At 35.4% G+C, this 16,989-nt stretch overlaps 2 protein-coding genes across 7 annotated transcripts in view; one reads left to right on the plus strand and one right to left on the minus strand.

Annotated features, from left to right (window-relative positions):
- The first annotated feature begins 28 nt into the window (after positions 1-28).
- ETFRF1 (electron transfer flavoprotein regulatory factor 1) lies at positions 29-6,337 on the plus strand. Of its 2 annotated transcripts, none has more exons than XM_045465466.1 (3): positions 29-141; positions 5,217-5,304; positions 5,386-6,337. In XM_045465466.1, the coding sequence occupies exons 2-3, from the start codon at positions 5,254-5,256 to the stop codon at positions 5,605-5,607; spliced, it is 273 nt and encodes a 90-aa protein (XP_045321422.1). In that variant the 5' UTR covers positions 29-141; positions 5,217-5,253; the 3' UTR covers positions 5,608-6,337. The 2 variants fall into 2 exon arrangements, with proteins under 2 accessions (XP_045321422.1, XP_045321423.1); XM_045465467.1 differs by having other exon boundaries at positions 38-145.
- KRAS (KRAS proto-oncogene, GTPase) overlaps positions 5,723-16,989 on the minus strand; it is a 42,330-nt gene continuing 31,063 nt past the window's right edge. For 3 of the 5 annotated variants that reach the window (XM_045465458.1, XM_045465465.1, XM_045465462.1), the window contains 2 exons: positions 16,255-16,378; positions 10,844-11,021 (listed from right to left, as the gene is read on the minus strand). In XM_045465458.1, coding sequence (XP_045321414.1) covers positions 16,259-16,378 — 120 coding nt within the window. In that variant the 3' untranslated portion in view covers positions 10,844-11,021; positions 16,255-16,258. Of the gene's footprint in view, positions 11,022-16,254; positions 16,379-16,989 lie in introns of all 5 variants that reach the window. The other 2 variants (XM_045465459.1, XM_045465464.1) reach the window with 1 other exon arrangement.

Genomic DNA, 16,989 nt, shown 5'->3' on the forward strand with positions numbered 1-16,989 from the left:
GCAATCGCGCTGGGGTTCTTCCGGGCGGCGCCCCGCCCCCTTCTCTGACTGGCTGCCCCACATCAACACCGCCCTGTTCCAGGCTGACCGACCCTGGAGTCGAAGTGGTCGGAGGCCTTTATGGCTGTGGAATGCTGGAAAGTGCGTGAGTGCAGCCGCCGGGGAGTTTTATTCTGTTTTCCAGATCTTGGGGTCTGGAGGCCGTGAAGTATGCTCTGGGGCAGGGACTACCGGGTGTGGCAAAGGGTTTCTGAACGTCTTCCGACGTTGACAGTTTCTCTTCCTCACAATTTCCCAGGAGTGTTTTGGGGCACTTCTTTCCGTGAGGGTTTCGAGAAGGAAGGGAGCCGTTGGCTACGCCACTGGGTCAAGTGATTGACACCCGGGTGGGCTGCCTGGGCCACCACAGCTTAGGCCCGACCGAGTGGCAGGGCTCAACTGGCAATTTAGAGAAGGACTAAACAAATTAGTTTCGAGAGGGTTGGTCATTTTAAAATTAATGACTTTCGGATTCTTCTCTCTGCACATGGTTCAGTTTACTCTCTGTGCGAGTTATGTATATGCTGATTTTCCTAAGAGCAGCTCTAACGAAGAAGTGGAAATTATTTGAAGCAAATCCTGGGTAAAGTCTTATGGTTGAAGGTCGCTGAGGCCCAGGAAGACTCATTAAGTTACTCGCCCAAGGTCACCGGCTCTTTGTACTAGCCAGTAGCACAACCTTCAGAATTTGTCTCCTCCCCGCAAGAAGAAACACTACCAACTTAGACCCACGGGGAAACTAGAAGACATTAAGTGATTAAGATATTAAGCTCCCTCCAAATCCTCACCCAATTCTCTGATCTCAGGGCCCTGTTTTAGCATGACAAAACGTGAAATACTTTAAAATCGTTGGCACCATTTCTTATCTCTGAATTGTAATTTTATAATGCTCTCTTTTCCAACTTCATTGATGAAATGTATTAGTAAATAAGTATTACTGAGCTAGTCTTATGGGTTGAGGTCTTATTATCCCCATTGTAACAGAAATCCGATTGTAAATTAGGACATTTCCATCTCCAAGCCCTGGTAGCAAGATACAAAACATCTTAATATCGACCTCATACAGAGTTCTGAAGCCATTTAATATGAAAGTAAGCTTTTTAGTGTTTCAGACTACTGTTTATAAAACCTCAGTCAATTGAGTTAGGATTGATGGGCCGAAGGAGGTGTTAACGTTCTTCCCAAATTACCTTAAAATGGTAGGCCTCTAAGGGAGAGGACTTGCTCAAGCCCTACACTCTAGGCCACCTCCCTCCCGGGGAGGAGGAATTGCTATGGATGTGTGAGAACACACTAGACTGTGTTCTAGGGGTCACTGTGCTATAAAAGATTGTACCAGTGAGTTTGGTTCTTCTCTCGTACTTGCAAGTTGCCTAAGTGTAAGGGCGATTTCCTGTTCCTTCTTCTTTGCCTTCAGACAGGTATAACAATATCCACCCATTCTGAACTTGTACATAAATAGCTCTTTTCAGCTCACTTCTGTACTCTGGCTTCTGGGTAGGGCTCAACCAAGCCAAATACCAGCCTTAGGGGGGCAAAAATCTCTTGCCACCTACCTCTGTGATAACATATCCTTTGGTGCTGGCACTGGTTTTTTGTGTGAAGCTTTTTAGGGTTAGTTTAGGGACATGTGTGTCAGCTGTTTGAGTCAAATCTAACAGAACCCAATAAATAATAATATTGCACTGCCTTTCTTTGCCAGTTTTCCTTCAGCTTTTATTGGCATCTGAACTTCATGAGGAAAAGTAATTAACAACAGCTTTTGGCAACCAGTAAAATGACAATTCTTAGATAACCCAGGAATGGAGTTGGTTAAATCTGAACTCCTCAGTCCACAGTTATTAGGAAAAAGCTATCAATGAGGATTGTACCTTCTCCTTGCCCACCACATGCATTCTCAGAATGGTAGGGGACTTCTCTCAGTCGCTAAGAGTTTGCTTCTTTACAAAGAGCAGTAACCTCCATGACTTCATGCAGGGTTAAGGAGCAGTCCCCGGTCCCTGCTGCACTTTAGCTTCACCAATTGTGAACCCAGGGAGACCTCTTTCTCCCAATGGCTACTCAAATACTTAAAGGTCAACACAAAATAATAATGATTCCTATAAGGTACCATATCAAAGAATGGGACAATTTTACCCTAATCAAACCAGCTACATTTTTTGCTGCACAAATCCTTTATTATGTATAATTTGTAAACTAAAAAGACACTTTAAGCCAGGTCTCTACAAGTTTTTACAAATGACAAATTGTGAGTTAAATAAAGCTGTGCTCCTAGCCAGAAAATTAAACAGGCTACAATTTGCAATTTGAAATTATGTCTATGTAGATTTAGAATCGTTTTTAAAGCACGTGGTTCTGAAGAGCCATTCTTCAGTAAGATTAACCATACTGGAAATTGGCTCTCAGCAGAAAAAAAAGAAAAGAAATAAAAAAAGTTTTAAAATTGAAATTAGGTATTAATATAGTAAATTAAATACATCCATCTGACTTCATTCCTTTCCAAAACTCCACTAAATCTTCAGTGAAGGGATATAAAAATAAATTGGAAAAATGAGAGAGAAGAGAGAAGATGACAACAGTAAGATTTCGGAAGCTGCAAACCAGATAAATGAATGTGACTCAACACACCAGAAAAGCCCGATTTATACTGCATAATTCTTAAAAGGCACTGGAACAGGGCCAATGGAATTGGAAATGAAGAATGAAGTAAATCAAAGAGATTAAGTGAAAGCTCTTTGAGAAACACCTCTGGAGGGACCATACCTCTTACTCCTACAGAAGCATGGAGATTGATTTCTGACAAAATAATACTATTCTGTACACTGGGGTGTCTTCAGGTATACTAAGCACAAGAACCACACTGGAAACAGAAATTAAGTACGTTTGGTGTCTATACTGCTGAGTGCAAGGTCCCCCTTCTTCTTCCACTTCTCAAGATTAGATAGGCAAATCCTCAGCAAATTGGAAGTTTCTTCTCTGGGGAATCTGACCAGTCCAGGAGGAATGATCTAACACTTTGACTTCAGAGGTTCCCCAACAATGGCCCACTCAGATCCTAAGAGAAGCTCAGAGTCTATCAGTTGCAACCATGTATACAAATCTTCTAAAAAGCTTTTTTTGTCCTTTCACTTATAAAAATGGACAGAAAAGGATTACCAGACTTGGGAGGAAAGCTCGGAAGCAATTTGGAGAAAAACAGAAAATTCCAAGAAAGCTTAAAGAATTGTTCTGCTGCATTGTATGTTTGCTGTATGAATTAGCTCAAAAACTACTAGTGAAGAGGGGAATTACAGAAGTATTAAAATGGAAATAATGTTTGTTCCTGTGTGGTTTTTTCCTCCTTAAGAAAGAGAACCCAGAGAACCAGATTTATGAACTTAAGCAAGAAATAAAAAGGTTTTCATTTAGCTGCCATACTTACTTTAAACATTTTAAAACTTAAATTTTGGGGGGCACTTGGGTGGCTCAGTCGGTTAAGCATCCAACTTTGGCTCAGGTCATGATCTTGCAGTTTGTGAGTTCAAGCCCTGCATCAGGTTCTGTGCTGACAGTTCAGAGCCTGGAGTCTGTTTCAGATTCTGTGTCTCCCCCATCTCTTCCCTTCCCCCACTTGCACTCGGTCTCTCACACATAAATAAACATTAAAATAAAAAAAATTTAAGTGCTTACACCCAGGGCTCCCACCCCAGAGAGGCATACCAGGTTTTAGGAAACTTGACTGCTGGCCAGTTGAACCACCTACCCTAATTAGCAGTCTTGTGGTTTAGACAGATCTCTATTTCCATGTCTACCTCACTATCTCCCAGCTCTACTCCTAACATTTTGCCAGCATATTTACACCAATTTTTAAAAAGTTTTAGTGGTATAATTAACATACAGTAAGTTATACTTCTTTAAAATGTAAATATAGTTTGATAAATTTGACATTTCTATAAAACCATCACCACAATCATGATTAACATCTCCATCATCCCCGAGGATTTCCTCCTGCCTTTTGATCCCTCCTGTTCTCCAGCCCCTTGCTCCCATTCTCAGGCTACTCTGTTATTTCTAAGCATTTTAAACATTTCTGTGGTAGTCTCCAGCTATTTTACAAAATAAATGGCCTGTGATCTTCGCAAGTATGAAGTTCATAGAATTCAAGGAAATCCTGAGGATCGGTTTCAGATTGAAGGCTAAAGAGACATGAAAACTAAATTCAGTGTGTAATGTTTGGACCTTTTTGCTATAAAATAGAGCATCTTTGGAATGAATGCCAAAATGTGGAGGGGGTGTGGATTTCAGTAGTAATGTAGCAGCATTAGTTTCGTGATTCTGATAGTTGTACTGTTCTGTAGGGAAATGTCCTTGTTCACAGGAAATATACTCTAAAGCTGTGCTGTCCAATATGGTTACAACTAAGCCACTGACAACCTATAAGCACTTGAACGTAGCTAACATGACACACTGAAGTTAATACTTTGGTATAAACAAAATATGTGAAAATAATTTCACGTTTTTAAGTTTTTATTTGAGAGGGGGGCGGGGAGAGAATGAGTGGTGGAGGGGCAGACAGAAATGGAGACAGAGGATCCAAAGCAGGCTCTGTGCTGACAGCAGAGAGCCAGATGCAGGGCTCGAACCCAGGAACCATGAGATCATGACCTGAGCCAAAATCAGATGCTTAACTGAGCCACCCTGCTCAGCTTCTACTCTTTGGCCTCTCTTAGTATAGCACCCTTCTAGATATGATCAGGCCTCTTCCGTGTCCTCCAAACAAATCTGGCCTTGCCTTGAGAGCATTGTAGACAGTCTTCCTTTTGACAGGAAGGAAACTGAGGCTCAGAAAGGTTAAGTAATTTGTGTAATGTTATGCAGCTTGGATTCAAATCTCATTCATTTCACTCTGTATAAATGGAGGTACACCTACATATTCCTCTTTGACAATTCATTTTCCCTCATTACCCTTTTTCCTTTGTAAGAAAATTCTCTTATTATGTCTCCCCCAAGAGAGGTTAGTTCTGTGAGAACACATATCTGACATTTCATGGCTACGTCAGTGTCTGGAACATAAAGTGCTCAAAAAGTTATTTATTGAATGGAAAACAAAGTTTCCATATTCCCAATATGTACAATTGTTTTTGATTCTAAAAGAGGCTATAATGCAGTTATTTACAAAACTTTTTATTTTTCTTTAGGTATGTTATGTATAAAGGCATATACTTTTCATAATAAATGAAAATGGCCAATTCTTTAAGAGGAGAAGTACTGAACCTTTATAAAAATGTAAGTACTTATATTGCCATTTTTATACATATGTTATTGAGATACAGAGTGTTTAGAAATATATAATCTTTCTTTTTTAAGCTGCTGTATCTTGGACGAGACTATCCAAAAGGAGCAGACTATTTTAAAAGGCGTCTGAAGAATGTTTTCCTTAAAAACAAAGATGTGAAGGACCCAGAGAAGATCAAAGAACTTATTGGACGGGGCGAATTTGTAATGAAAGAGCTAGAAGCCTTATACTTCCTTAGGAAATACAGAGCGATGAAACAACGCTATTATTCAGATATCAACAAAACTAACTGATCACGATTACTATAATTTGACTGAAATTCAGTGTCAGCTATCTATGTATACCAGATATGATAAAAAATAATTGTGTCTTAAAATGGCAAGATATACAGGTTTTGTAAAAAAAAAAAAAAAAAAAAAATACCTGTGCTGCCTTATTGAACTAAAATAGGTTTCAATTTCTATTCACAGAGCTTCATCAACAACACTTTATGCTTAATTTTACACAAAATTAGCAACATAGCCAACTACCAATTAAAATTTAATAAATACCCAATTTTGAATGAAAACATAGTACACTTGAAATAATTTTAACTTAGTAAGTTTTTGCCAATTATTCTTAGCCTCTTTCTCCATTTTACTGACAAGAGAATGCCACTTAATGCACATTTAACTAAGCAAAATAATTTCTTATACATTAATTCCCTTAACTTTTGAAGGAATACCAGCTTATTTTTGGCCCTATTTGGCACTTGACAGCACACATTCAAGGTTCGATACAAAACAATAGCACCTGGCAATGATTTAAGTGTAGTTATAGAAATAATATGTATGGAGTAAGATTATTTCTGATCTTGAAGTAGGCTGCCAGTGATTGGCACTACATACATACCTATTTAATATCTTCCATTATTAATTTTGCTGCTGGTTCTCTTTGGGTCTTAAAACAAGTCACCTGTTGTGTATCAAGTACTTTTACTGATAAAAAGTAATAAATAATGTTATTCTATTGTTTCATCATAAAGGTAGATCTGTTTTGCATCTACTTCTAAATGAATTAACGTGACAATGGACCTAAATCTAGCACGGTTTTAAGTAAACACTTAAACCTTTACATAATGTTCACAACACCTTTCACAAATAAAGACTATACTTAACTGATAAGCTGCAAACGATTCACTAATATTCACTAATATTACTGTTCTGTATCAACTGTGGGGCAAATGTTTCAAATTCCATCAAGAAGTACACACTGTCGTAGTCACCATAACTATTTTTATTACATTACAATAATTAGGAGCAGTACAGTTCATGACAAAAATATTACAAATTTCAGATCACTTCACAGCACATACTCCTATAAACATTTAAAAGTTAATTTTAATTAAAAGAGTGGTCATTTTTAAATTTAATGTTTGATATGACCAACATTCCTAGGTCAGCGCAACCAAATGATGGAAAACAACTGGATCACACTGCATATGTCCCACAAAAAAAAAGCACAATGTACAAAATGTGCATGTTTCAGTTTACACTATACAAAAATAGTTAAAATACATTCCAGGTAAACATGTTACATTAAGAAATAGTACTAGTAAGAAATTGGCACTCAAAGGAAAAATGCAAAAGTATTTTCAACATGAAAACACAAGACAGTGGAATTGGAAACTTTTGGATAAAACATTACATAACCCATTTAGCTCTATGGGGAGGGGGACCCTCTGTAATTGACATTTCTGCAAGTGAAAACTTTGTTTTTTCCTAAATTCATATAAATTGCCTATCATCATCCCAAACAGGCACTTAAAACTATTAAACGAAAACAGTTACTAACCTAGTTATGACTATTCTTCAAGAACTCATGTAAATGCATCTTTAGGAAGAAATAATTTTCATTTTCTGAAGGAATTTACAACTACCAGTTGTATGCTGTTCAATTTCTCAATGCAGATTTCATGCTACCCAATACTAACAGAAATTATTAAATATAAATTCAGTTTTAAAGTAACTGATTTTTTTTAAAAACCATTAATACAGAGTTACCAAGAAATTATTATTTGTTGACAATGGAAATGACAGTTTTTATTGCCTACCAGAAAAACTGAATGTGTAAATATATCGTTTAGAAGAAAATGGTTAGAAGAAAAAAAAAAATCACCGGAATACAAATGAGATGAACTTGTGCAAACTGCAACTGAACATGCCTCACAAAGTTTCTATATATTAGGACAAAATTGTGCAATGGTGGCAAAGATTTTGATAACCTAGAAGTTAGGTTCTAAATTCCTATGCAGTGTGACTCAGTTAAAATAGAGCCTAGAATTCCTAATTGGAAATATTCACTGAAATTATACTACATACTTCTGCTACGTTCTTCCACAAACATGTTAATGTCTAAGACTATGTAATTTAGCAATTTTTTTCAACTTCAACAAGGATTTTTATCTTTAAGGCCGTAATAATTACATAAATTTATTTCTAGAATTATGGCTCCCCTTTTAAAGTCCCTACAAAAACAAACCTTGTGTCAAACCATTCAAAATTCACATAATAAAGGATAATTACCACTGCCTAAAAAAAGTTGCCCAGCTACATCAAAAAATTCAAGAGTCCTAAAAATCCCTCAGTTAAGCACTGCAATTCCTGAAATATGGCCATTTCTTTCTCTTGTGTAGAAACAAGAGGAAGTACTATAAAGTCTTAACACCCTATCTAGATAATGTTCCATAAACCTGTAATTTAGCACAGCATTTCAGAAACTGGACTGATTTTTACACAGAAATTTCTTTTTCTGTGAATTAGCTCACGCATCTGTTTATTCATACCCAGATAAATAAAACTATTTTTAAATTCAATTATTTAATTTTAAGTCTATTTTAATTATTATACAAAGAGACCAACTAGAATAATACACACTTGGGAATTTTAATGTTATTATCTGACATATGATTTAATATGTACTATAAGTTGTCCCAAGAGAATCACATAATTATCCCAAATAAAAACAATATATAGTCAAGTTTACTCCTTTAAAATAATGAAGTAAAGTGATTTATGTAAAGTAGCTTGATTAAACAGCTTTACTGGAATCAGAGCAAAACAATTATTTTAGAACTGGAAGAAACCTTAGAGACCATATCCCTTCTTTGCAAAACTAAAATATGCATTATGTTATCTCTGGGTCATGTGCCAAATGCCTCACTAAGATATTACAGACCACTCTAAAATATCAGCACTACTTAAGGATAGGGATCATGTCCCTTTTTGGGGGATATTGTAATATCCCCAGTGCCTTGTGCAGTACCTGGCATCTAGTAGGCACTCAAATAGTTGTTGAATAAATGAATTCTGCTAAAAAAAGTAAGCCTTGTGAATTAAATTTTAAGGTATTTTTCATTGTAAGATTTTGCTTATCAAAATAATGGAATGTATCACTGTTACCAGGGCTAGTCTTAATTTTAGATTATCTAAGGACATCTTTCAGTACTACCTTTATCAAATTCTTCCACTGGATAGGGTTCTGTCTATTCATATCAGGTATGAAAATTCCTACTTAGTCACTAATGGACTGGGTAGCAAAGAGATGATGTTCAAAAGGATCAAAGTTAAATTGCTATATAGCTACCATCTAAAAATTAGCTATTAGGTCCATCTCACTATAGTATCTGTCAGATTAGGTTAGGCCTGACTAATGTGACTTGATGGGAAGCCTTCACAGAGATATCCAAAGCAGCAATAAATCTTGAGGTTAGAGGAATCAAAAGTATTAAAAGGAAAGCATCAAGTCATGGGGCATGTAGAAGGGTAGGCAGGCAAGATGACACTAATGTGGGGGAGTACTGATACTGATACTGGAGAGGAGATACTCAAAAATAAACTTCACCTCTTGCACAACTTTGCCTAAGACTGGCACTGAAGATAACACAGGTAAAAAGTTACAGATTGTGCTGAGATTGACAAATAGGTATTCCTTATGTAAACTGAATGTAAATCACATAGCTGTAATGCTAGATATAGCCTCTGAGATGACTTCTTTTAACATAGAAGGAATGGATAGTAAGTGATTTGCCCAAAATTGAATTGTAAAAGACACGTAACTAGAATCTAAGTCACCTTCCTCCTAGCCCAGTGATATTTTCACCTCAACACACCATCTTACTTCAGATATTTAAAAATACATCTTAAACACATTGAAAGAATCATGTTATTAGTTTATTTTTTAAGCATTATATATTCTTAAATATGGACCATACTTGTAAAGTGTTTATGAAATGTTACTTTAGCCAGTGTTGAGAACTAGCCAATACTAGAGATTTTGAAACTTTTTCACTTCATTGTTTAAAAAAAATTAAAGTCTTGCCACCCCCAACCCCAAAATCTCATTTAAAATAATGTTTTTTAAAAAGTTCTGTTGGTTTTTTTAAAAGTGATGTTCCTGATCTGTCAGAGGACCACCACATAGTGAGAATGTAACTTATCCAAACTCTGCTAGTCCCTACTTTTGACCACCCAATGCATGAGCACACTGGGAGGCCACAGGGATGCAGTCCATACCATGAAACTCTTAATGAAGCTCAAAGGTTCACACAAGGCCTGGCCTTGCAGTCTTGGTCTCTTTAACATCTACTAAAGCTAACTGGCCCAAATAATCTTTAATGTCACTACCAGAATTAAAACTATTTTCTAAGACTGAAGTTCAACAAAAGATTTAAAGTTATGCTAAGAAAGAGCAATCTGACACAGGGAGACTATATTTAATTCCTATGGGAATTTTTTATACATGTTAAAATTTTTTCAATTATTACAAAAATTTAGTAGCATGTAAATATAGCCCCAAAATGGTTGCTATAATCCTCATCACATACTGGGTCTGCCTTAACAGGAAAAGCTATTCAGAGTATTATAGGAATTTATCTAATACAGAAAGTAAATGCCTTTTAATATTTTCCATTGCCTTGTATTTTTTTCCTTTTTTTCCCTTTTTATAGAAAAAATATAATATTTTGGGGAGCGTGACTATGACAAACAGCAGTGAAAAGATGGAGAAACCTTTATGAACAGTGTAACTTTACATTCATTAAGGGTGACTGAAACTATAGGACATTAATACCTACAAGATGAATCTACAAGAAGCCCATAAATTCATGTTCCCTCAATGTTTCAGTAAAACGAATCATGAAATCTCAACTGAAGTTATAATTAGTAATTAATCCATGTATGTGACTACATGAAACACAGAATAGGGATGATTCGAAAGTTTCATTAATTTGTTTCACACCAAAGTTCACAATTGGTAAGAAAAATAGGAAGTAATCAACTGCATGCACCAAAAACCCCAAGACAGAAATCTCAGGTATTCAGTTTCTTTTTCACAGGCATTGCTAGTTCAAAAACCAAAACTCAGGGAATACTGGCACTTAGAGGAAAAAAGTTTCCACTGTCATTTAAAATAAGCATTCAAGATAAAAGCTAACAGTTTGGATGGAGCAGAAAATTAGGTAATGCTAAAACAAATGCTAATAATTTAGTGTAATGTACAAAAATTACCACTTTTACTTAAGTATGCCTTAAGAAAAAAGTACAAATTGTATTTACATAATTATACACTTTGTCTTTGACTTCTTTTTCTTCTTTTTACCATCTTTGCTCATCTTTTCTTTATGTTTTCGAATTTCTCGAACTAATGTATAGAAGGCATCGTCAACACCCTGAAACACATAACAAATATTAAAATGTGAATATATATGATGGATTGAGGTATAGAGAGAACAGAAAGGATATACTACTACTGGAGACATTAATACTGAGAAAGAATAAGGACACTTTACATTTCTCTTTAGACGAAGACTTTTAGGATTTTTTTTTTTTTTTAAGACTTTTAGGATTCTTAAATGTTTTCTTCATGAGTATTTCGTCAACATTATAAATAGGAACACTGATTTTCACAAAAGGCAAAGAAAAGCAGTGGTACAGAATCTTACATAAGCTGAACAAGTACTTTTTTCCCAGAATTTACTTTGCTACTTATTTTTTCATATTGACACACTTCTGTCACCAAATCCCAGTGCATTTCTGCATGTGTTTTTATGTGTGTGAAAATGCATTTACACTTAATTATCTCTGAGTTTCTACATGTTAGATATAAGACATGCAACTATGTACCACTTTCATAAATACTGACAGCAACAATATTTGAGCTCTGGGTTCAATACTTACTTAAATCCGTTAGATTTAAATAATCCCCAAGAAATAAACAGTATTCAAATATACTTACAGTTTTGAAAATAATATATATTAAGGCATTAGTTTCAATTCATATACTTAACATATAAAAAAGAAATTTGAATTGACCCCAAAGATAAGACACAATACTTTGAAACATGTAATACCTCTGACTTGTAGAGAAATGAGCTCAATCACTTAAACGGTGGTATAGTTATCAATTTGGAGGAAATTCTCTTTTATTTATTATTGTTTTACTTTCTGTTTAATTAATATATTACATATTCAAAAGTTTGCCATATAAAGCCAAATGCTGTATCTTCAAAGAAATTTCCATTTAGTCATTTTGGTAAATCTGTTCCTGATCAAAGCAAGGTATATAAATAAATAATGGCTGAAAGTGATTTCAAGTAGAATAGTTTTCAACCTAATAATTCATAAAGTGAAAAATGGCACTCTCAAAGTGGTAGATTTTAACCCTGCAATACTGAAATTATACAATTATAGAAATCAATTCCTGTTATGACCCCATTAAAAAACAAGCTAAATATAAAAGCAAAATTAAAAAATAAAAAAGTATGATCCTCTATGTACTTTAAAATCTGTGAGTAGTAATTCTTTTTAAAAAGCTGCTAACCTACTGATGCTTTCAGAGACACTAGAGGGAGTCCTAGGAACAAATACTCAGCAAATAAAGTTATATAAATCAAGACACTTTAAATATAATGAAAACTGAATTTTTATTCATTTTAACCACTTCTGTTGAATATTCATATAAACACATTCATATAAGTTATTTATTTCTTGAAAATAAATTTAAACTTTAAAAATTTATCAGCGATATGATTTCTCCTTTACTACACTACAAAAATCTTCTACAATTAATATTTCAAAATAGTAACATTAATTCAGGGCATTTTCATTTAAGTTACACTTAACTAATTTTCATAACAGATCTAAAAGGAAAAATATTATATTTTTGAAGAAGTAAACACAGGGGCACCTGGGTGGCTTGGTCAGTTGGGTGTCCGACTCTCAATTTTGGCTCAGGTCATGATCTCACGGTTCATGGGATTGAGCCCTGCATAGGGCTCTGTGCTGACAGTGTGGAGCCTGCTTGGGATTCTCCTCTCTCTGCCCCTCCCACACATACACTTTCTCTCAAAATAAATAAATAAACTTAAAAAAAAAAAAAAAGTAAACACAGAGCAGGAATGAGAGGCTTGGTGAAGGTTTAAATAAGTAGTTATAGGATGAAAACCAGAATTATTTGGCACCTAAATGGCTTAGTGTGTTGAGCTACCAACTCTTGATTTCAGGCCAAGAGTGGGACTGTGCCCCACGTTCAGCTCCATGCTGAGTGTGGAGCCTGCTTTAGATTCTCTCTCCCTCTGCCCCTCTTTCCCACTCAAAAATAAAAATAAATAAACAAAATTAAAAAAAAAAAAAAACCCACCAGAATTATCATATGAACAGCAATGAAAAGTCCAGGGGAAAAAGTCTCCAATAAAACCCCTAAATTGCACTCAATGATGTTCCCCACTTTCTGAAATCATTCATTACTGGCACAACATATGCTTTTCCTTCACCCAAAGGAGAGGAAAAGTGATAAAATATAACTTATCAGCAATACAATCAAGGCTTAATATATGTAAATCTTTATGCTAACCTTAACACACAAAATGCAAAAGCTTCCAACGATGTAATAAAGAACCATTATTTTATAATTCACCAACCCTTGACTAATTTATAATCGTAAATGGTTATGAATGGTATGGAATCTTAAAAGAGGATCTAATCCAACTCCCCTACCCTTCACAAATTCCCTTTTATCACATATGCTTATGTAGCCTACTCCATTTCAACTACTTTTACAATGAAGAAAAATGTCAATGGTACTAAAACAGTGAAGCAGATAAAATGAAAAACTATGAGATGGATATAGAGAAGACACATTCTAAGTTAAAAACAATACTCAAGTATTTAGGGGACAATGAAAACAGAATGTGATAACATTACCATCTTCTAAGATTCTGACAAATAGTTTAGGTTAATACTGCACTCTTTCTTAATACTGAACTCTTATGTAACTTATTAAAATTGAATAATTGCAATGATTAAGGAAAGGTTACAATTAATCAAAATGGACACTGAATTCCTTTTTTCCATATGGGAACTAGTCATTTTTATACACACATATATAAAGACAAAAAATTATCCCAGTAATTTTGTTTAAACCCATCCATTTTAGGGGCACCTGGGTGGCTCAGTCGGTTAAGCGTCCGACTTCGGCTCAGGTCCTGATCTTGCGGTCCGTGAGTTCGAGCCCTGCGTCGGGCTCTGTGCTGATAGCTCAGAACCTGGAGCCTGCTTCTGATTCTGTGTCTCCCTCTCTCTCTGACCCTCCCACCATTCATGCTCTGTCTCTCTCTGTCTCAAAAATAAACCCATTCGTTTTAGGACTGAGAAAAACAAATTTGTATATATTTATTACTGTCAAATTAATTTTGTAAAAATATTTTTATTTAAAATTTTAAGTATTACCAAGTACACTTTTAAATTTTTTTTTTTTTTTCAACGTTTATTTATTTTTGGGACAGAGAGAGACAGAGCATGAACGGGGGAGGGGCAGAGAGAGAGGGAGACACAGAATCGGAAACAGGCTCCAGGCTCTGAGCCATCAGCCCAGAGCCCGACGCGGGGCTCGAACTCACGGACCGCGAGATCGTGACCTGGCTGAAGTCGGACGCTTAACCGACTGTGCCACCCAGGCGCCCCCCAAGTACACTTTTAAATGAAATGATATCCATGCCCACTGAAAAAAGTAAGGATTCAATTCATCATGCCCACTAATTATTTGACATTTACACTACAGAGTCACAAATTAGAAATCTTGGAAAAGTATATGCCTCCATCTTTGTTTTAAATAAAAATTAAAGTTGGGGCGCCTGGGTGGCACAGTCGGTTAAGCGTCCGACTTCAGCCAGGTCACGATCTCGCGGTCCGTGAGTTCGAGCCCCGCGTCAGGCTCTGATGGCTCAGAGCCTGGAGCCTGTTTCCGATTCTGTGTCTCCCTCTCTCTCTGCCCCTCCCCCGTTCATGCTCTGCCTCTCTGTCCCAAAAAATAAATAAATAAATAAATAAATAAATAAATAAATAAATAAATAAACGTTGAAAAAAATAAATAAAAATTAAAGTGTAAAACTTACTTTATTCTAAATAGCTCTACTTTTAAAAAAAGTTTTCAAATTGCATTGCAATGTTAAATTTTGCCACAATTTCTAAATTAAGATACTGCTCTATACAATGATACTCAAAGAATATTAGGAGTTCATAAATCTCAATAAAAATTAATGCCAGTCATGCTTTATTTCTTCTGAGTTTAGCAGATTAGTATACCATGTGTCTTTTGGGACTGAGTCTATTATTCAAATATACATTTTATGCTTTTGGGAGATACACTATTTCAGAACTCAAATCAATATAATAAAAACTACTGAGTGAAATATTTTTTGATCAAGACCAAATTTAATATGGGCTGGTTTAGAAAGGAAACTGAGAAATTCCACTCAGTAAATCCAAATGGGCAGCTACTGTATACGTAAATATGTATATACATAACTTAACGTTGTTAAATTATGGTCCTGCAAAGATTAAAAATACATGATTCTGGCTAAGATTCTACTGTTTGGGAATCAAACATAAAAGAGGTTATTTCAATTTAACATGCAAGCATGTAACAGTTAAGAACAGTATATTGGATATTATGCCCATTTAAGGCTATAAATAAAGATTCTTGGATAGTAGAGAATCATGAAAAAAGTGTTAGCTAATTAATATGACTATGGATAAGGATACGGGCATTCCAAACAAGAGCAACAGCCAAGACTCAAGGAAAGGTAAGGAATAACATGGTATTTTTTTTACATAGGACAAAACAAACAAACAAAAAACCCTTCAGGCAAGGAGTTTTTAGGAATAAGGCCAAAGGTTAGAGGGGTAGGAAGATGTTACAGACATATATGTATAAACTGCTATGAAGTTTGAGATTTTATTCCATATGTAACAGGAAGTCAGTGACTGGACTTACAGAAAAGACAATGACATTTCTTTTAAGTGTATCTCTTTCAATACACCGTGAATAAAGGCAGGAACAGGTAAACCAAATAAGTTATAACAGTCCCACCAAAAAATGATAGGGGCCTGAACTAATGATGTGATAAAAGTTGGAATGTAACATCAAAGGAAATTGTGGCTGCCTCCAAATGGGGGTGCAAAAGAGGAATATAAGAGTCATCCCAAGACTTTACCCAGGTTTCTTACTTGGGTAAAACAGTGATGGTGCTGCCACCAAGTTAGAGAACACAGGCAGAACAAGTATTTGCTTGCAGAATGTCCAAAAGAAAGAATACACTATAAGAGTGGGCTCTTCCCCACCTTCTGGGCCACTCTACCTTACTACTCTTTACAGTTTCTTTTTTTTTCTTCCTCTCTAGACCCAATGACAAATGTAGTATACAGCTATCAAAACTGCATCAATTATAATTAATACACATTAGATTAAAAATAAGTGTAGTAATGATGGAAACAAACTACCAATTTCTTATCTTTCAATGCTGCCAATCAGAACCCCACACCCTAGGTAGTTCTAAAGTGGTTGCTACTTTGTTACCTCTGAAAGACATCTGGTTTCTGCCAAAATTAATATGCCGAACTTACCAGATTACATTACAATGCATTTTTTAATTTTCACACAGCCAGGAGTCTTTTCTTCTTTGTTGATTTTTTTCAATCTGTACTGTCGGATCTCTCTCACCAATGTATAAAAAGCATCCTCCACTTTCTGCATTGTAAAACACAACTTCTTTAAAGTCTGTTTCATTGGTAATTATAATTTACTGGGACAGCCTTGTGCAAGAAGTTTGAAATTATGACCTTTACTTGAGAATTTCTTTTTAAAACAGACATCAGATTATTTAAAAAAAAGTGGGGATGCAGTTTTAAAATATGGGCTTGAATCCTGGTTTGTTCTTTAAAATCATTTTTGTTTTGTAATGGAATTGGAATTTTTTAAAACAATTTAAATTAGTTATTAGGGGAGATCAGGAAAAACCTAGGACCTATATTAGTATTTGTGTATCAACTAATATAATTGTTATAGTTTGCTAGTCATGGAATTAATCAAAGCTTAAACTGAAGTTAGATTTAAGTTATTTAACTTAGGAAAAACAAGCATCCCTGCCTCTCTCACCCCTGCCCTATGTGAGGAAGGAGAAAAATGGTACAGAAGAGATATTTAAACACACACACACATACACACACACACCTCAAAATAAAGTTGGGTCAAGGGACTGGAATCTTGAGTTCTATCTTCAATTAAAGCACTGTCCAGACCATTTCTAGGGTCCACAAGTGGATCGGAGATTGGGACTTTTGTAACTACATTATTTAAAT

This window comes from Leopardus geoffroyi, chromosome B4 (assembly GCF_018350155.1).
Source record: "Leopardus geoffroyi isolate Oge1 chromosome B4, O.geoffroyi_Oge1_pat1.0, whole genome shotgun sequence".
Classification (NCBI taxonomy): domain Eukaryota; kingdom Metazoa; phylum Chordata; class Mammalia; order Carnivora; family Felidae; genus Leopardus; species Leopardus geoffroyi.

Bases quoted from the DNA above. Each gene is read 5' to 3' on its own strand.
- ETFRF1 (XM_045465466.1), top strand. From the start codon at position 5,254: ATGAAAATGGCCAATTCTTTAAGAGGAGAAGTACTGAACCTTTATAAA. The intron at 5,305-5,385 runs GTAAGTACTTAT...TTCTTTTTTAAG, and splicing joins TACTGAACCTTTATAAAAAT to CTGCTGTATCTTGGACGAGA.